Source organism: Paroedura picta, chromosome 4 (genome assembly GCF_049243985.1).
Source record: "Paroedura picta isolate Pp20150507F chromosome 4, Ppicta_v3.0, whole genome shotgun sequence".
Classification (NCBI taxonomy): Eukaryota; Metazoa; Chordata; class Lepidosauria; order Squamata; family Gekkonidae; genus Paroedura; species Paroedura picta.
The window spans coordinates 99,834,332-99,855,135 of record NC_135372.1 but is presented as its reverse complement, the minus strand read 5'-3'; the positions used below and the strand labels follow the sequence as shown (position 1 = coordinate 99,855,135).

Below are 20,804 nucleotides of genomic sequence, written 5' to 3'. Positions count from 1 at the left end.
CTGGAATTCAGTTGTAGTCCATCATGTAGAATTCAGTTGTAATTCAGTTGGCAAACCTAGGCCCGACATGCATGACTTAGCTAGTCCTGCGCACTTAACATGATTCTGCTGTGGCTGTTGGGTGCTTCAGTGGGCCAGGTAGCATCTGGGGCAGAGCCCACAAGTTGCTCTGGACTGGAATGGCACTCTGATGCCACCACCACTACAGCTGGGCTCCGAAGTGAGTGGTGGACCTGGAGTCACACTGGGCTCAGTGATAGGGTAGGGTTGCCCCCCCCCCACAAGTTTGGTTGTATATAGATTGTTGTATCTCAAGGTGGGTTACAGTGATAAAAGTAGTCTAAAAAAACCCTGACAAACCTATGTACTTAAACAGTTAGGGGAGGGTGTTAGCAGCCCTCCTGAATAATTCTACACTTGCAGAATTTCAGCAAAGTGGAATCCTTCCTAAACAGCTTTGAGAAATGGAGAGCAGCAACTTGAAAACAAAACAAAATGCTATTTCGAGATGGGACCATCCCAACTACCTTACAGGAGGGAATAACTAGTAGGTATTCATCTGAGTAGCAGAGCTATCATATGTCTTGATAACCAGAGAGGCAGATATGCAAGTACTTCTCAGCAGAAATAATGGCCCCTGTTCTACTACATGTTTCCTAATAAAGACAGTGATGTTCAGAGAAGAAGAATATCTGGGTAAACACAAAGTACAACCTTGCTACAGTAACCCAGACATGGTTGTCTTATTCATGTCTGCTGTAGACTTGCAAGTTGGGCTGCTTCAGCACTGAGGCAATTTGCCTTGGAGTCGTGGCTATTGCTGCAAATGCAGAAGCATCCTCAGTTGCACTGGAGTAACCACAGAAGTTTTCCTTATCTTTCCCTTGTCTTAAGCCTACTTGACTGTCATTCCGTCCCCTTCGATCACCAGAGGGCTTTCCCCCAAAGGCTTAAAAAAAAACAATCATCAATAACTAGATCCTGTGATGCTGTGACAATGTACTAATTCTCTGCTTTCTTTTTCTTAAAGCACAATAAGGGACAATGTGGATCCTGTGTGTATTACCCCTTACAGTTCTGCAAAGAAAGGGGCATTAAAAAAAGAAGTTGGAAACCAATATCTTGTTGCAGTCAATTGGTATAATGTTATTACCCTACAGTGATCTACCTATTTCTAATTAAAATTAAAACTGGGGGGGGGGGGAGAGAGAGAGAGAGAGCTGGGGTAGGGTGGGGGTGGAACTGAGGCAAGGAAAACAGTGCCAGAGTGATCAGGAAATGCAAAAATGTTCTCGTTCACACACTTCCAAAGGCTCTTTGTAAACTTTCCAAAAACATCCTCCCAGACTGGATTTGGGAAAGATTGCAGCAAAACCATCTTGAGAGACAAGCAGTGGGAAGTAGCCAAACTAAAGGCTAAATGACATGACAGCATTTTAATGAGTCACTCCAGCCTTGCCCCTCCCCCCACATTGTTTTCCCAAACTGAAATGACCCAGTAGGTGCTGTTTGTCCCCTGCATGTGCAGCCCTGCTAAGAGCCTTGGCTCTGGAAAATGGCACCATGATCCAGTTCAGGTTCTGCAGTACTTGGAGAGCAAGTACAGTTGGAATGGCAGCCAGGAAAGCAATTCAAGTTGGGGGAATTTTTATCCAACTTGTACAGCTTGGTTGAGCCTGATTTGCTATGAGTACGGTCACTTGGTTCTATCAGCTTTTATGACTCCACAAAGTATGCCTTTCATGTCTGGACAAGCAGGAGGCTGAATCTGAGAACTTGACACAATAACTTCCGATGGCTGTTGGATTCCCAAGCATGGGTGTGTGTGTGTGTGTGTGGGGGGGGGAGGGTCTTCTATCTTGGCTCTGAGCTTGCTGGTATGTAGCTGCTGAAGAGAGGGGGAAGGGAGCCAGATCCCAAAATAGCCTTGCTGCCCTCTCTTGAGCTTCAGTGACACTTGGCATTTTTATTAGGCCAACAGAAAGAGGGCTGGGAAAGGGATAATTTTAGAAGTTGCCACAGGATGACATCAAGAGAGGCACAGCAAAGCAACATGGAGATTGCGGCCTAAACTCTTTTTTGGTGTGAGTGATTTTATCCTGCAAATCAGGATGGATCGGACTTCAGAGTGGGACCACCTGAATGTGCCCACCATGTAGCTGTTTCCACAGGCCCTTTGCTTTTCTGCAGAAAGGGCATTCGGTCATGAGAGATTTGAAGACGCATCTTGGGCACTCTCTATGTGGGACTGAGGCTGCCTTGATCTGGCACACTCTTCAGCTCTGTTACTGCCACAGGATCAGCAGAGGGGCCAGCGGGTGGCACTTCCTGTTAAGACCCTGTTTTTTTTATACTCTGCTTTTCACTACTGGAAGAAGTAATTAAGTAATTAAGAAGGCTTGAGGAAAGGGACATCGCCTTGTTTAAGGTTAGTGTTCTTCTGCTTCACTCTCTCTAATCCAGATAGGAACACTCTGGATGGAAATTTCGAAATGGGGCAGTTCTGCAATTGGAGTCTTACTGGCTGGACTTCGTTTGAAGTAGGATTCAATGGGATTTAGCTCCAAAGCAAAGGGCATTCCTGGAGGTTTGGGGTGGTGCTACAGGAAGATGATGTTTGGGGGAAGGAGGAAACTTGGTGGGTATCTGGTGGCACTCTAGGACTTCAGTTTCTCATAGGCAAAATAGTATGCCACAGAGTCTGCCCTCTGAAGTTGCATGTTTATCCAGAAGAACTGATCTATGTACTCTGGTAATAAGGTGAAATTTCAAGGGAACTTCATGTTCTACCTGGAGGTTGGCAGCCCTACCAGAGCCTGAGTTTGTCACTGCAGTTCAACTACAGAGTATGTGAAGGATTTTTTAAAATGTTCTAAGTATGTGCAGAATACCACTTTCCTTGTGACTGAGTAACTGTGCTCTCAACTGAGTTACTCAGTTAGGAGTTTGAGGAAGAGGTTTGGGTGGGGGAGAAGGTATGATTTCTCAAACAGCTTTGATGTGTTTCATTTTACAGATTCCAAGCTAGTGAACTCTAGTAGCCAGTTTTTGAACTGGAACTCATCTAGCTTTTGTCCTCTTTTCTGTCATGGTGTGAACAGAATGGTCTTGACCAGTAAAGGAAGACAGTAGCATTTTATTTCAGAGGCTGCATAATGAAGCAGCTGCTCAGCTGTTCTCTTTGGCATGTTTTGTGCTCTCTTACAGGCAGTGCCCTAATTAGGAACTCTGTGGGTCCATAATAATCACAGAATGCGTAGAGAGAGGCGTATGTGTCATAGCAGATCCATAGTTCTGGTAAAATGTGGTTGCCAGCTTTGACTGTTTCTGCAGGCTTGTGCCGGTGCTTTCACACTCTGGATTGCTTTCTTCTGAGTAATTATTCTCTTCTGTGTCTTCGAGCCTGAAGAAGGGAAGTCCTAGGCTCTTGAGTTCTGTGTGCCCCTCGCATGTGGAGGACAAGCCCACTTCTTTTCTCTGCCAAGAGGGATTTGAGCCAACTGCTTGCGTGTCGCTGCATTGCGATTTCTGCCCCCGCCCCCCAATTGCCATGCAACAGGAGTTCAAATGAGATGCTGAAAGTTAGCGCAGTGATAGTCTTTCAGCATGACCTAATTCTCTTTTGGCTGTTGCTACTTTCTGAACCTTTTTCCAGAAATCTTTGTTTTAACTATAATGTGTCTTGTAGAAGAACAGTATGAACTCTCATGAGAGGGGCAGTTGCCTGCACTATTTGTCTTCTTTTTATTTTTTGGCCTGCTCTTTTGTAATGATGGGAATGATTGTCATATAAGCTAAGGAGAGCCATTGCTGAGGACTGGGCAACAGTGGAAGGCAGGGAAAACAGCCTGCCGTGACCCTAAACCTATGCTGTGGACTTATACTGCCCTGAGCTGGAAGGGAGGGTGGTAGAAATCAGAGAGAGAGAGAGAGAGAGAGAGAGCACCATTCTCTTCTTCCAGGAATTATTATTTGTTGTTATATTATTACTTATTGTATTTGTTACCTGTCCTTTTTCTTCAGACTCAGGACGGAGTACATCACAGTAAAGCATACAGAATAAAAATATACAATAAATAATTAAAAATCTAAAACATCTAAAAACATTTCCACCCTTAATTGTATTTTCTAAACTTCAGTGGCAAGAAAGGAGAGAGAGAAGTCTTACTGGCCCCAGATTGGGGCTTTGACAGGGAAGCCAGCTCAGGTCAACAATGTTTTAGACTTCAATCATAGGCCTGGTAGAACAGTTGAGAATTGTTTTAAGAAAGAGAGTGCTAAGAAACTCTGGTAGGATTGCTCCTAGGACAATTAATTATCCTAGTTAATTAATTAATTAGCTAATAAGACAATTCCTTATTTTAAATATCCATTAAGTATACACACGGTTACAGTGGGGGATCCAGACAACATCCCCATCAATCTCCTCTTATTTCTGTTTTACACTCAGATTTTTCTGCACTCATTATTACTGGGCCTAGAAAGTTTTTGAGAGCTGTTAGAGACAGAACACCATGAGGAAAGCCAGGGTAACTGAGGAAGATAAACTCAGGTTAGCAGAAACATATTATCTACATTGAAAGGAGCTGTGGCCCAGTGGTAGAACATCTGCTTGGCTTGCAGGAGGTCCCAGGTTCAATCCCTGGCATCTCAGTAGGTGATGTGCAAGACCTCTGCCTGAAGCCATAGACCAGACATGTCAAACAGACCCGGCAGCTGGGACCATCCTATCCAAGGAACTTATCTGGCCCACCAACAACTGGAGGACTGCATGTGGACTTGGGGCCTATATTAGGGTATTATACCCCTTGTAAAGTCCCTCTCCTCCCCAAATGTAGGCCCTCTCTAGGGTCTTCCCACAGATCTCCAGGGATCGCCCAACCTGGAATTGGCAACCATAATGGGTGAGGAGGGCTGGCTTGGCCCCGAGCTCTGCACAGCCAGGCCCTTTGAGGCCTGCCTGCTTTCCTTGGCTGAGGCACTAGACTGGCCAGAGTACATTGGGCACCTACATCTACTGTCTGGGCCACTGGAAAGATGGCTGCTGTTCACATGTGACAGGCAGAATCTCTTTGGCCCCACCTCCCCAAGCCCCCACCTGACTTTCAGGCAGCCCAGAGAAGGTACCCAAGAGCAAAGGTACTTTGTAGAAGGCTGCTGGCCAACTCACCAAATGTGCCCACTTACGTAAGCATGTGAATGGAATGACTGACAGGGCCAGGCACTTTGTGCACAGCAACCTGGATGAGAGAGAAAAGCCAAGTGCTTATGTAAGGGGTTCAGTGTGTCCAGATTGCCAAGGGTTAGAGGCAGTGGAAGTCCACTGAGTCAGGTGAGCTGGAGCCTGCTAACTGCTGACCCAAATGTACATGACTCCTTTCCTGCCTTCCTTCCTTGGCAGCATGGGGAGGATTAAATAAGAGGTGAAGCCAAAGTACATGCATGTTCCCTGGGCTTTCCACTCAGAAGTGCTGTCTTATGTAAGAGTCTGCATGGAAGTGGGGAACAGGGAGTTGCGTGTAGGTCAGGGATAGGAGCAGCCATTCGTAATAGCATGCTGGGTTTACACATGGCAGAGGCAGGCAGTAGATGTGTGTCTATGACTAGCATGTGGGGAGTAATATTTTAGGTGGCTGGACCACAGTGACCCTTGTGGGTCAATCTTATTGCTAAATGTGGGATTTTGATGGAGGGAGGGAAGGGACTGCGTGGCTGTCTCACCCCGCTCCCCAAAGCCTGTTGACTATGACTTTCATGAAGGCAGGGCTTACTGGGTTCCCCCTAGTTGATGCCACTTGGCCACTTGTCTTTGCCATACTTGCACAATGGAATGCAGGACTCCATGCTCCAGCTCATCAGAAACTTCAGAAGTGTATTCCAAAATGCCTATCAAGAGCCACAGGATTTTCTAGTTGTTGCACCTCGATGGTCAGGCAGTGGTTCTCCCTGCTGTGCAAAACGCCTTCTGCGTATTGAAGAAAGGGTGGCTGGTTAGGTGCTGAGGAGGGATGTGGCTCCTGGTCAGGGGTGAAATGTCTCTGGTAGCTGGCATTACATTTTATGGCACACATGGCCTGGCCTAACATAGTGACATTTCTGTCAGATCAAATGAGTTGGAGAGCCCTGGAGAGCCTCTCTGCCATGGAGAGCCCTGCCTGAGGCCCAGGAGAGCCACTGCCAGCCTGGGTAGACAATGCTCACTGTGATGGAACCAGTGGTCTGATAAGAGAGCTTCATGTGTGCACGTAATTCCTAAAGGGAAGCAAGGGCCAACGTGGTTCACCATAGAAAGTGATGCATTTAGACATGGACAGTCTTCCAACTACCAGGAAATGAAAATGATTGTGATTTACCTCACAGGATTGTTATAAATGGTGAATGGGATAATGGCTGTAGAAGGCTTTGTCTTGGCAGGGGAAATAGCTTAAAATCCACGTCCTAGCCCATTCACTGCAATTTCTTTCAGGATCTGCTTTCCAATTCAAGTGAACTGTCTGCCACGGGAGTCCCTTTTGACAGCCACTCTCTATGCTGTTCCAATCCCGCCTCCTGGGAGCTCTTCAGAGACAAATAAGCAGCGCCGGAATCCAGAAGCCTTGGGCTGGGTCACCACCCCTCTTTTCAACTTTAGGCAGTATGTATACTTGTTTTTGTGGCTTCTCTGGGGAAATACAGGGAGCCCCACAGAGAATAAACAATGTACTGATGCAGGCTGTCTGCCTGGGATCAGTAATTTGGACAGCTGTTCTGAGTTGTTGACTGTTACTTGCCTTACACATATGACAGGGTGCTGGATTGCTTCCACACTACTCTTCTGGAATTTCCATGATTTGTGGGCTTGTTTTAATGGGGAATCTTGACAGTGTCATATGAAACAACAAAACCACAATCTGCTCAGCCGATCAAATCTCCAATAGTCCATCTGAAACCATGCTGAGAAGAAGCCTCACCTGGCTGTTCCCACTTCCTAAAAACACTTAGCAGGCACCAGAAAAAGGATAAGTGGGTACCACGGCATCCACCATGGCCCTGATTCAGTGCATATAGAACTCCTGTTTCAGATTCACACAGCTGATTCGATGGCAAAGTAGACATGACCGAGCAGCACGGAAGTCTCCTGTTCTGGAACCAGGCTTAATCTATGGTCCCTTTCAGAAAACTGGTTTGAGATCGGCTCTGAGTAGCCTTGGGAGTGGGATAAAAGCAAGACTTGAATTTCTCCATTTTGTAGAATGAGAGCCTTGTAGGATTAATATAATGCAATAGTCTTGAATTTTGTTCTGTGCTTAGTTTTATAAATTAACCATTAAGCTTCAATTGTAGCTTTGGCTGGCCATTCTGTATTCCCCCTAGGTCACCAGTGGCTAAGACCTTATGATCTTAGTTAAAACTGTTTGGTTTGGCATATCCCCAGTAGCAGTTAATGGTCCTGTTCCCTGGTTCTGGTATTATTTATGTGTTTTTATGGAATTATTTGATAACCAAATGTTATTGAGAGATGTTTTAGTGTTTTCATGTGTGTCACCTTGGGGACTTGATCAGGTAGAAAGGCAGCATAAAAAGCATTTTAAATAAAGAAATAAAATATTAGAAGCTTGGTCCATCCAAACAGTGACTTAGTATGATAACAGAAAAGAATCCCAGTATTTTATGCTGATGGCTGAGGTTCTCTGGGCTCCTGCTTCAAGTCCTAATGAGCAATGGGCCCTGTATCAGCATACATGTCTTAATGTATCAGCCTTCGTGTCTCCTTCCACTTTGTGTGTGTGTGTGTGTGTGTGCATAGGGTTCTGACCTGTGGGCGAAAACTCCTGGGTTTGTGGCCAGCAACTCAAGACCCCTCCAGTGCCAGATCAAGTGCTCCCAACTTCAACCAACCTGACAGTGTTATTCTGCAGGTGAGTTCATTGCTGGGGTTCCATTCCCTGTGAGTCGGCAGGATGCGTGAAAGCACACTGAGATGGCTAGTTGACATCCAAACACAGTCCGTTGCCTTTTTGCAAGCTGCAGTGGTGGTGCAAGTGATCTCCAAAGGCATTTTAAAGGGCTCACAGGCATTTTGAGTGCCTTCTACAAGTGGAGAGTTCACTCTGAAAGCATTCAAAGGAACTGAGAGTCCATTAAATGCATTCTAACTGTGGCTATCCAGCAGTCCCGAAAAATCACAAATAGCCATTAAAATAGGAACAAAATCAAGCTGAATTAATACCTGAAAAATACTTTGCATACCAGCAATACTAATAGGGATCACACATACACTTTTAGAGTCCAGAGGCACCAACAAGATTTCCAGGGTGCAAGGTTTTGAGAGTCAAAGTATCTGACCAAGAGATCCTTAACTCCACAATGCTTATCCCCTGGAAATCTTGTTGGTCTCTGAGATGCTACTGGACTGAAATCCTCAGAATTCCAAATTAGTAGTTGTACTTAAATTTCCAGTATGTCATTGTTCCCTTCTATAAGGATAGCAAATGGTGTGGTGGGAGCTGACAGACAGTTTTATTTCTCCTATGTTTTTGCAAGTCCCTTGGACTGCAAGGCAAACCAACTGGACAGTCCTAGAGGAGATCAGCCCTGCCTGCTCCTTAGAAGACCAGATCCTGAAGATGAAACTCAAATACTTTGGCCACCTCATGAGAATGAAGGACTCCCTGGAGAAGAGCCTAATGCTGGGAGCGATTGAGGGCAAAAGAAGAAGGGGATGACAGAGAATGAGGTGGCTGGATGGAGTCACTGAAGCAGTAGGTGCAAACTTAAATGGACTCCGGGGAATGGTAGAGGACAGGAAGGCCTGGAGGATCATTGTCCATGGGGTCGCGATGGGTCGGACACGACTTCGCAACTAACAACATGCTTTTGTGAACTGCAACTGAATTCGAGGGGGCTGATTGGCTGTTTTGGCAAAGAATTATCATATGGCTATATTTGGATCTGTGACACAGTTTACTAATTTAACAGAATTAATTTTTGCTTTATATTCCCACTGTCATGATGTTAGTTCATAGTCTGAGGAAGAGTGATTGCACTCAAAAGCTCACGCCTTGAATAAATCTTTGTTGGTCTTAAAGGTGCTACTGGACTCTGATTTTATTGTTCCCTTCTGTATATAAACAAACTGAGCAAAAAAGTCATATAGAATAACGCTGGTATAATTATCTGGTCTGTTGCAGACTCCTGCCATTAATTTAAGCAACTGTGTCTTTGGGGGGTACTGGCACCCCAAAACTTCTTGATTACTGCTCTCTTTGGGGCTATACAATGGTAGCTCCTGTTATTCTACCCCTTCACACATTTGCCTGGATGCAGCTCAGAATTTGCATTTTGTTGAACTGCTTGTTCTTCTACGTGCATGATTGTGAAAATCTGTTTTTCAACTCTAGTGTGTTCTTGAAGTCAACAAACTTATTACAAATGATGCATAGGTACATATGAAAATATAAGAGCAATGAAACCTGCCTTCCTCTTATTGCAGTTGTTCTTTCTCTTTCTCCCTCCGACCACACACCACTCATGTTTTGGCTACAGAACTAGGAGCCTGCTGTTCAGGGTGTGGGCAGGAGAAATGGCAGGAGAAGCTGATGCTGCTTAAGTGGATGCTTACTGAGGAAGCACAAGCAATCCAGCTGGGCTGGATTTGGGAATCTTTTCCCCTGGGTCCTATCATATGTACAGAGCTCTGCTGACATGGAGCAGGGAGGAGAATTATTTCTAAGAGCCCAGCCCAGTCCTGTCTGAACTGCAATTAGTTCCTGTCATTCTTTCCTAATTCTGCAGCAGTTCTCTGACCTGCTTATAGAGTACTGATTTCTTTGGCATGCAACCAAGTGATTGAGTTTTCTTCTAAAGCCACTTACAAATCCATCAAGCTTTTAATTTAAAAAAGAGCTATGGCTAGTGATTCCCTAAACTCTGCTATTGCAGTGAGCTGTATTTGTACAAACGAGGCCTGTTGCTAATGAATTTTTGCTTCCCATGCAACCTTTTTTTTCTGTTCAAAGTTGGGGTGTCATTGTGTCTTTCTAAAGCTCTGGAAACTTGACCTTATTTTTCCCTATCATTTCCTCTTGGAAGATTCAAAGGAAATGTCCTTTTGCAATTGCCATCCCTTATGTAGTATGCACTAAGTACAGATTATCTTGATTCTTGATGTCACTGTACATGGCTGCTGACCTACAGTATGGATTGAGTTCACTGCATACTCCTGAATGCTCTAATGTTCAGGTTATTCCTGTTCTCCCATACAGATGTCAGCTTAGGCCTCTGTTTTCATGGATGTATATACATACATAAACATGCATCCTGTATCCAGTAGTGAATCTAATGCCTAAACTATTTATCTAGGACTTTAGGAGTAACTATGATCCTTGGAGACCATTTATATCCTTGGAGGCTGTCAATGCCAAAGATCCCTTTGCAGTAAACTGTCCCAAGCCCACTTGCGGAGAGGCGTGGTATTGAAGCCGAATAATAAATAAATAAATAAGATGTATGTTTTCACATATCCTGCTATTCAGGTGCAATGCTCCAGGTGGGGATGGCCTAAAGCAAGCATCTAAGGCAGCCTTTCTCGACTTTTTTACTGTTAAGAAACCTCTTCAAGCTTCAAGAAACCCCAGATCATGCAGAATATGGTTGGAAGCATAGCTGTGTACACACCCACCCGGGGCTCCTCCCCTTTCCTCCCCCTCCAGATCCATCATTGGCCATTTTGGGGGGAAAGGGGGAGGGTTGACACAACCATATACGATCATATCACTCAAATATTTAACAATTAAAAAAAATATATATAAGATTAATTAACTCCACCCATTCGGCAAACCCTTCCAGGGCCATCAAAGGATTTCATGAAACCCTCGTTGAAAAATCCTGACCTAAGGGGGTGGTATTATCTGTCACTGCTATAGGATGGCAGCTTATATGCAGTGATCCTGAAGCTCTGGAGGATCTGTACTTAGTGCATCTAAGGGTTTTCTGCATTATACTGAATTGGCCATCGGTCCATTATGGTTGGTATTGTCTACTCAGACTGACAGGAGCTCTCCAGGATCTCAGGCTGAAATCCTTCACATCACCTATAACTTAATTCTTTTTAAACTGGAGATGCAAAGGGTAGAACCTGAGACACTCTGCATGCCAAGCAGATGCTCTACTGCTGAGCCACAGCTCCTCCTCATGAGGAGGAAAGAAGACTTTGCACATACCACTTGCCCCAAAACCAGACCCTTTAACATGTGAATGAATGAGACCAGAGATGAATATATATATATGGATTCTCCCCCACCTCCATTCCAGGTGGTGTTTACTTGTCACAAGTGTCTCAGAACATTTGAAACATGCTTGGAGGTGGGGCAACAGGATTGGTGGCGAATTTGTAGCCTGCCCCCAGAGGAATGCTGAGTAGAGAAAGTTGGCAGCTAGTTTGGAGGAAACGGTGTCCCTATCTGAGGGCTGATTTACACATTCCTTTTGAGGTTGTCATGATGTAGATTTATGGGTCAAATAAAGAGGAGTGCTGAATCAGCAGCCAGAAGGGTAACCTGCTTCTCCTCTCATGGTCCAGATTGTGGCTTGGCACAACACTCAGCCCTCATTTGGAAGTTTTGTGATGGTGCAGCGAGTCACTAAGCAAAGGGAACGTTGGAAATACCCTGTGCTTTTCACTTCCAAAGTAACACAACCGAGACTAGGCTCACTGGGGATATGACTTGGCCCTAAAATCCCTTGGCCATTTTTGTCATCCCTTTGTCTTCCTGATCTCCTTTTTGGCCCTTCTAGTCAGCTTGTGAGAATGTACATAAACTTGATTTTGTAACTCTCTTCTCATTTTCCCAAAATGCTTCTGTATCTTCCTCTTTGAAACAGCATTGTTACCAATCTGAAAACCTGCTGAGCCTGGCACAGAGGAAATGGGAGATTGGAGTGGGTGGGAGATGTGTGTGTTTTTAAAGTCATGATAATCCAAATGATTTGGAAAATAGAAGTGTGAAATGATTGGATCCGTGGTTTTATCTGGAAACCATTTTGAAGGTTTATCAGAAAAGCCATATATGAATATTTCAAGTAAAATAATCTGCTTATTTGATTGTCTGAATTGGCCTACAGTCACATAAACAACAGGACACCCAAATACAAGTGGGAGAGAGCAAAACTACAGTTCTTTGCCTTTCTCTTACAGATTGATTTTCCCAGCTCAGCATTTGAAGTCAAGTTTACTAGTCCGTCTGCAGCAGACTTCAGTCCAAAGTATAACTTCCACAGCCTCCTTGAGGAAGACCAGCGAAAGCTGAAGGAGGTGATGCAGAAGGAATCCCTATACTGGTAAGAGGCTGTGGTGGGCACAGGCTCTGATGGAAGGAGGCTTAAGGCCCTTGAGACACCTCTGGATGGTCCTGATTGGAGAATCACAAAGGGAGAGGGAAAGGACAATCTCAAGGAGGGGGCTGTGACTCAGTGGTACAGTATCTGCTTGGCATTCAGAAGGTCCCAAGTTCAGTCCCCAGAATCTCCAGTTGAAAGGACCAGGTAGTATGTGATGTGAAAGACCTCTGCTTGGTACCCCGGAGAGTTGCTGCCCATCCGTGTTGACAGTACTGACTTAGATGGACTCTGATTCAGTCTTCCTTCCTTCATGTTTCCTGGATCTCTTCCTTCAGCACTACTGTGTGCCATACCCATTTTGTGGGGTTTAGAGGAGAACCTGTAGCTAGGGTTGCTGCCTCTTTCAAGAGCTGGGAGCAGATCTAAGTCCAAGTCTGGCACAAAGACATGAGTTTGAAAGACCAGTAGGTAGGTGGGATTGTGGAAGCCCAGTACTTAGATGGAATCTGTTTGTTCTTCTAAAATTTACACCCCTCCCCCCAAAAAAACAAGGTTGAAGAGGAAAAGAATGCCTTGCCTTGTCCCTTGATTTTCTAGCAATGGAACAGATAGACAAAACTAGGTGTGTTTCCTGGTCAATAGGAAGCCTATTCATAGAATCATAGAATAATAGAGTTGGAAGGGATCTCATGGGTCATCTAGTCCAACCCCCTGCACTGTGCAGGATACACATCCCAATTGCTCATCTACTGTAAACTGCCACCCCTTTGCCTTCACAGAATTAGCCTCTCCATCAGATGGCTATCTAGCTTCTATTTAAACATTTCCAAATATGGAGAATCCACCATCTCCCGAGGAAGCCTGTTCCACTGAGAAACCGCTCTAACTGTCAGGAACTTCTTCTGGATGTTTAGATGGAATTTCTTTTTAATTATTTTCATCCCATATTCATAGGTTAGTGATCTCTTACCATGTATAGCTGAGAGCTGAAGTTCAGTTCCCATCACCCATTTAGCTGGCTGTAATGGGAAAGGCACATCACCTGAGATTTTGGAGAGCTACAGCCAGTAAGGCCATAAATCCACTTCATATTATCTCAGACAGTCCTTCATAGGTAAAGGGTGTCCTCTAGCCTGGGTCATCTCTCAATCACGTCATTCTAAATGAGCTCCTGTTTTATTTATTCACTGGAACAGGCATCAGAGGAGTGATTAGAGGGCTTCACACAAAACTGGGTCTGTGTTATTTTTAGGATGGTTTAAACTTTTTTTCGAGAACCTTCAAGTTGACCCAAATCTGACACTGGATTTGTTCATTTTGTTTGTTCCTAAAGGCTTGTGTCTTGTTGAGATATTTTTTTTTCTCAAAATGGCCAAATATAACAGCTCAGATTACGTTCATGTATTTTGTGCTTTCCTTAACACAGTTCCTCCTGAAGGGCTGCAGGACCACAGTGAAGTATAAGCTGTGCGTGTAGAAAGTATTAGGATCAGTTACATTGCCAGTTAAAGAAGGATCTCAGGTAGCAGATCTTGGTGAAAGATCTTTCTCTTCCTGAGAACCTGGAGATCCACTGAGCGGCTAGTGTATGGTAGTTTTTGTATAGTGAGATGAACAATCCTGGGGTCTGGTTCTTATCTGGGGAAAACCTGGTATATAACAAAAGTGGTCTGAAGTTTGCAGGAGATGGTTGGCTTTTCAAGGGGCATTAATTAAGTTTTCATGGGCCCCTTCCTGGAATGCAGCTGAACGTATCAACTGTATTCTTCAGCTAAAGGGGCTTTAAGCAGAAAAGAAACCTCCTTCCATGAAGGTGACTACATAAGGAATTTTTTCTTCAGTCTATCCCTACTATATTTTTATTCAGACTCAAAGCATCTGGCCAGCCTTTCTCAATCTTGTGGCATTTTGGCCGTCCAGTAATAACTGGCAAGGTCCATGATTATTACATGCATGTGACTGTCAAACTTGCTCAAGAACAGGTTGCATATAAGAGGGAGAGAATGATCTTGCTCCTCTACAGACTGTATCTTGGAAAGGAATTATCCATTAAATTGGAAGCCAAGGATTTGGAGCTCTCTTGCTAACAGATGTGGATACTGGTTTCCCATCAGTTCTGCTCCGTATCTCCCTTTACCCTTTCTTCTCTGTTCCCATGTGGTGCTTCGCATGTGGACTAAGAATAGGGAGATCTGGAGCCCATTCCACACCAATGGACCAATGTTGCCAATTGCTTTCACAAAGCAATAACGCTTTTTTAAATAGTGGAATCTCGGCGTTCCGCATACCTTCATTTGTAGTGGAATCCAGTAGCGTTTCATCCGTTCCCCACAGGTTTCCGGTCTCACAGGAAGCGCTAGAAAGGAAGTGATTTTTTCTGTGCTTGTTCCCGCCCATGGCCGTCAATCAAATGAACAGCCAATGGGCGGTTGTTATCATGCTCCCGAAAAGCCCCTTTCCCTTTAAGCACAGTTTAAGAAAACACACACACATTTCAATGAATATGCCTTGATTCTTCCTAACGTAGAAACCCATCTAGCTGGCATGTGAGCTGGTGAGTCATTGTTACCACGCTTCCCTGAGTGAACCCCCCCCCCCTGCACGGGCGCGATTTTTGGCTGAAATTAAAGAGAACTGGCGAACAGGGGGCTGTGTTGTGCTTGGAGACTTAGGGGAGCTTTAAAGCACATCTGTGGAGTAGCCTCGCTGGGTGAATGAAGCCTTGCTGGTTCGTTGCTTTCCCCGCTCGCTCCGAGGGGAAAAAATGGCGATCGCTTCGCCAGAAGTTCGGAGGAGAGAGCCAGGGGGAGGGACTTTGCTGCAACCGCTACATTGAGAACGCACAGGTCTTTTTTGCAAGTGTTGCAGGTTGTTGGCAGGAGTGTAGCGATTTTCTGAGGGTGAATCCACTTTTCCCAATTCCCCAGAAATCACTACAACGAAGAGATTTTCGTGCTAGTGTTGTAGGAGTGTTGCAGATTGCTCACGACGTCATGCAAAACATAGTTTTAGTGGCAAAAACAAAATGCAAGACTAGTGCTATATTAAAGTCATGTGGAATGGACCCCAGTTTCAATCACTACAGGGCTGTGAGACACAATTGGGTGACTTTGGGCCAGTTAGTCTCTTGTAGGCCAAACTGCATTTATGGGATTATTATGAGGATAAAACAGAGAAGAGAACCATTTAAATCTCACGGAGCTCCTGGAGGGGTGGGGGGGAACAAGATGAAAATGCAACAGAGAATAAAATATAAGATAAATACATGGTGGGTCCTTGTCCTGAGGAATTTACAAGTTAAAGGTTGAAGGAGTGGTAAAGGTATTACAGTGAAAGGGGTCCCTACCAGGGTCTGTCTTTGCCCATTTCTTAAATGCCACTGCTCTTTTGCTAGGCTCATTATACTCCCTCCCTGTTCCTGTGGGATGTTTGGCATCTCGTCTAGACATCTCACCTCCTTCCTTGCCTCTCTGTCTTTCCTCACTTTCTGAGATTAGAATTCCAAGCGTATTCTGCTACAAGTGTTCCAAAAGTGTTCCCAGGCATGGGACTTTCATCCAGTCCTCTTGTTCCAGGTATACGTCTGTGTTGACAACATGGTTATTGCTTAGTGGCTGCCATTCTGGGCACAGTATCAACCAGTTTCTATGATCCCTTTCCTTCATGACTGGTTTCCTACCAACTGAGAAGAGTTTCCAACCTAGATTGCTTGTGATCTGTTGGCAAATAAAAATGGAGAAGATTTTTAAATGTTTCCAGGTTTGGAAAAAAAATATGTTTTTTCTACCTTGTTTTTGCCAAACTTAATAAAAGTGTTGAAAAGAAACATGATTTGAGGTGCTACTATGGATTAGGACAGATTTTAGTTCCCTGCTGTGTCACATTGTCTCTGCAGACACATTTTTGGTACTCTAGTTGTTAATCTTCCTATGGGGACCTGCCCTGCATCACAGGAGAGCAGGACTATGTTTCTCGCCTCAAATAAAAACAATTCCTTGTGTTAATAAGACGTTTGTATAACTGTGTTCAAAGAGTTCACATGCCTCCTATAGTAATAATCAGTGTTTCATACCACTGGGATAACACCATCTCTTCTATAAGGGCTGAAATTTAGTATGTAATTAATCAAGTATGTACTAAGGATTTTTTAAACATGTAAATTGCTTCAAGTCCATAGGGGAAGAGGAGGCGTAGAAATCAAATTAATAGTAGTAGTAGTAGTAGTAGTAGTAGTAGTAGTAGTAGTAGTAGTAGTAGTAGTAGTAGTAGTAGTAGTACAAACATGCCTACGAATTGCATGACTATCAACAGTGGTTGGTATTCTCTTCTTTCTCAGGTGGATCTTATTACTCCCCTGACTTACTGCTCCAGCAGGCTTCACATTTGTATGAACATTATTCCCACATCCCCAGGGGTGGTTGGTTGAGTAAACAAAGCTTGTCTTCCAGAAAGAGAGATGCTGGAGCTCATATGTGGCTCTTATAGCATGTGCTTTGATTACCATGGGAAGGGGTCGTGGTTACTGGAGTGTGAGACAAGGGGAATTTACATACGTATACTGAGTATTACATATTACCGGATCAAAATGAAATAATAAAAAGAGGCCTTGGGGCTCAGAGTCTATGGATAAGATGCTCAGATCCACTGGAGTCCCAAAACTCCTTCAGTGGGTGGGGACTCCCGGGTCTGTGGGTGAAGAGGAGAAACTGGAGCTCCGTTGTGAAGCTCTCTATTTCTGTGTTCAGGGATAAGACAAAGATGGAACTCAGCTGTTTGCAGTGATGCAGAAAGAGAAAGGCAATAAAAGCTGAAGCAGCTGCATCTCAGCTATCCTGATAGCATTCTGCAGTGCTTCCTGAAGCGGGACTGACTAGGATATGGGCTGCAAACAGACGGAGTAGAGTGCCAGCAGGTGACAGAGGGAAGCCTCTGTTCTCTTGGTCAGTGTTCCCTGCCCCCATCTTCAAAATGGCAATTAAAGTGGTAACTGATTACAGATTTGGTATATGATACGTGCTGCACAGCAATATTGACAGTAATAACATCATCTGCCTTCACCTAATACAGCCCTGACCCTTCTGTGGCTTGTTGTGTTCATTCCAGAAAAGCTGCTGGGTCCGGAGAGTATAGTGAAGACTGTACAAAACTTTCTTAAGGATTAATGTTAGTTATGTGCCTTTTTGTGGTACCTGGGGTGCGGAGTCTGCTGGGAGCTCTGTTACCTGTATAGTTGCAGAACCTTCTGGGTTTAGCTCATAATTCCAGAGAGACGAGGTCTAGAGTTGTATACAGCTAGTTCTAAATGGAAAGCTGCCATTGACCATTCTTCATGGACGCCAAGGGGTGTGGCTTCTTCACTGGCATTGCTGTGATGAAATCTTATGTGTTGGTTCTTAGAGGCAGGATCTTTACCTTCTGTTGGGAAATCCAGGAAGTGTGTGATAGGAGAGCCAGTGTGGTGTAATAAAGTGTCAGACTAGGATCTCGTTAACCCCAGGTTCAAATCCCCACTGTGCTACAGAAGCCTGCTGGATGCCTGTTCCAGTCACACCCTCTCAGCCTAACCTACAGGGTTGGTGTGAAGATAAAATGAAGGAGAGAAGAACAATGTAAGCAGCTTTGGGTTCACACTGGGGAGAAAGGCAGGATATAAATATATATAGTAAATAAAATTACAATAGCACAACATTCAACAATGGGTGGGATTGAGCAAACGTTCCAGTTTAATGCCAGAAGCTTGCCTTGATATGTTCCAACATAATTAATATTTTCACCATCACTGCAAGCACAAAAGAGCATAAAAAAGCTCAATTTTATTATTCCCAACACATTTGCAGCTGCAGATTGCCTGTGCTATTGCCTAAGGGTTTTTGAAGCCGAGTGGCTCTGTGTGTCAGTTTGTACCCAGGGTTGTGTATCTAGAGCAGGCATATGGCTGCCCTCTCACCCCCCCCCCCCAATTTATCCCTGGGAGCTCTTTGGTTTTCAGCAAGAAAAGTGCATAGGGGTAAAAAGTGGAGGGCGGGCACTTCCTGGCATTGTACAGGAGGCAGTGCCACAGCCTTTCCTGCCTGCTGCAGGTCATTGCTAGGATGGGAGGTTCCCAGGGACGGGTAGCACTTTCATTTTCCTTCAGCTTTGTTCTGGATCTGAGCAGAGGGATTTCCTGGGGGTGGTGAAAGGAAGCCTGTGGGAACAGAGCTAGTCAGAGCATGTGTGCCCCTCCCCTCCAGCTCTGCCAATGCCCTCCATGCCTTCATGCTTTCCCAAGGACAGTAGTACTGGAGTGATTATAGTGGCCTTGGACCAAGTTTCAATCTTTTGCAACCAGTCCTGGTCTCCTTCCAAGAAGTCTCTGCTGTGGCCTTATTTGCTTGCCCTGCCAGTGTGGCCTAGAAGCACTTTATCTGAGCCAGACCTCAAGCCTGGAAATATTTCAGTGCTAAGATTTGACGCTGGAACGTATCAGATAATTTCCCTCAGCCCTGAATAGCCATGGCCCATTCCCATATGTCTGGGATTAAGGGTGTGGTTTCCAGGCACCTCAGTCCCCTACATCTTTGTTTCCAGAAACTGGTTATGGTATTGCAATGGGGTTAAGACAGCTCTATAATAATTTTGCCAACAATACCCTTTCCTCCTGTCCTGCTGGAGTGCAGGGTACCTCCAGCTACTCCTCAGGTTTGGCCTTTTTCAATCTCTGCAGGAAGGTGAGTACCTTTCTCTCCTCCCAGCTGCGTCTGTCTATTGCAACCTGCGCCATGTGTAGGCTGCTTTGGCCAATCTCCTTCAGTCTTCTTGTCACACTCTGTGGCTGCCTCTGTCTTCCCTCAGACTTCTCACTGTTGACCTTTTAGGCCATTTTATTTTGATGCCTTTTGAGCTGTCAACTGCATTGATCTCTAAAATGTTTAAAAAGACTCTCAAGGGATTAAATGAAATTATAGGAGGATAATTTTCCAGCTGGGGCCTGAGGGCTGAGTGATATGGGATAAACTGCATTTCCTGGGCTGAGTCCTTCAGCATCCCTAGGCTTAACTGAACCATAGGTATAGACAGTGGCAACGCTCCATATCTCTGCCTGTGACGTAGTTTGAGTGACCTGGCATACAAAGTATAGAGGCTCAGGTCAAGAAGGTAGCCAGTCAGACATTTTTTCATCTTCACCAGGCTCGGCTACTAGCGCCCTACCTTTCACCTGAACATCTAGCCACGGTGATCCATGAAACAGTCTCCTCCAGAACTAGTTTCTGTAACTCGCTCTATGCCTACCCTTGACCCTGACCCAGAAATTACAGCTGGTGCAAAATGCAGCTGCTAGGGTACTCACATGAACATCTTGGAGAGCCCATATCCAGCCTGTGTTGAGGCAGCTGCATTGGTTGCTGGTTGTGGCCCGGATCAGGATCAAGGGTTTGATGTTGATCTTTAAGGCTCTTCATCGTCTGGGACCCACATACTTGAGGGACCATCTGGTGCCCTATGACCCTTGCAGGGCCTTGTCCTCTGCAGGTACCAACTTGTTGACCATTCCTGGCCCTAGGGATGCTTGCTTGGCCTCAATGAGGGCCAGGGCCTTTTCAGTCCTGGCCCTTACCTGGTGGAATGAACTCCCAGAGGAGCTGCAGGCCCTTGGAGAGTTTTCTGCCTTCCAGGGGCCTGCAAAATGGAGCTCTTCCACCAAGTTTATGGTCGAGGCCAGTGCTAGAGCAGGAGGGTTGGGTCCCCTTTTCCTATTGGCACCTGAACACCTTGGTTCCCCCCCCCCCATGCCGCCTTCATAAGGGTTTGTCTTAAGTGAGACTATGGTTGTCATCTGTGGAAGTTTTGTATTGCTGTATTCTAGAAATTGGAGTTTTAATGAGGTTTTTAAAGGGATTTCATTGTATTATATTATTGTATTATTATATTATATTATTGTATATTGTATTATATGTATGGATTGGAAACTGCAAGCCGGTTTCCAAGAGTGGTGGGCTACAAATCCAATAAATAAAGTGGGAAGGGGGAGTCCAGGATTGTGCTTGGCTAGACACAGGAAACAAGCTGAGCCCCAGGCAGCACTAACAGCTTCTTTGGGGGTCCTCTTGGTCCCTTGGGTGGAGACTCAGCCCTGCATAGTCTGCAAAACAGTGTGGCATGCTGCTCTTCAGCACGTGTGCTGGAGGTTGCCTATCCTTGCTGTAAGATCTGTGTCTCTGAGAATGTGCAGAGCATTACTGAGGGTAAGCTTTTGAGAGTCCAAGCCTCCTTCTGCAAATCCCATTGTGTGTTGTGACATATTTGGGATGGGGGAGAACTTCAGAGTCAGAGGATTTTGCCTTTAAGGCAGGGTTCAGCCCTGCTAACCACACTTTTTAAAAGCAATTTCTGCTCATTTCTTTCTGTCCTTTGAGTGTTGCCAGGCCTTTTGTTTAGGACCACACTTAGGAATCAAGTTTAACTTTTCTTGTCCCCTTCAGATGGAGATTAATTTATGACTATTG

At 44.9% G+C, this 20,804-nt stretch overlaps 1 protein-coding gene across 2 annotated transcripts in view; it reads left to right on the top strand.

Annotated features, from left to right (window-relative positions):
* Positions 1 to 20,804, top strand: part of PIK3C2B (phosphatidylinositol-4-phosphate 3-kinase catalytic subunit type 2 beta) — a 112,060-nt gene that overhangs the window by 65,339 nt on the left and 25,917 nt on the right. For both annotated transcript variants that reach the window (XM_077334660.1, XM_077334661.1), the window contains 3 exons: positions 6,467 to 6,634; positions 7,787 to 7,898; positions 12,176 to 12,318. In XM_077334660.1, the coding sequence (XP_077190775.1) occupies positions 6,467 to 6,634; positions 7,787 to 7,898; positions 12,176 to 12,318 (423 nt within the window). The remainder of the gene's footprint in view (positions 1 to 6,466; positions 6,635 to 7,786; positions 7,899 to 12,175; positions 12,319 to 20,804) is intronic.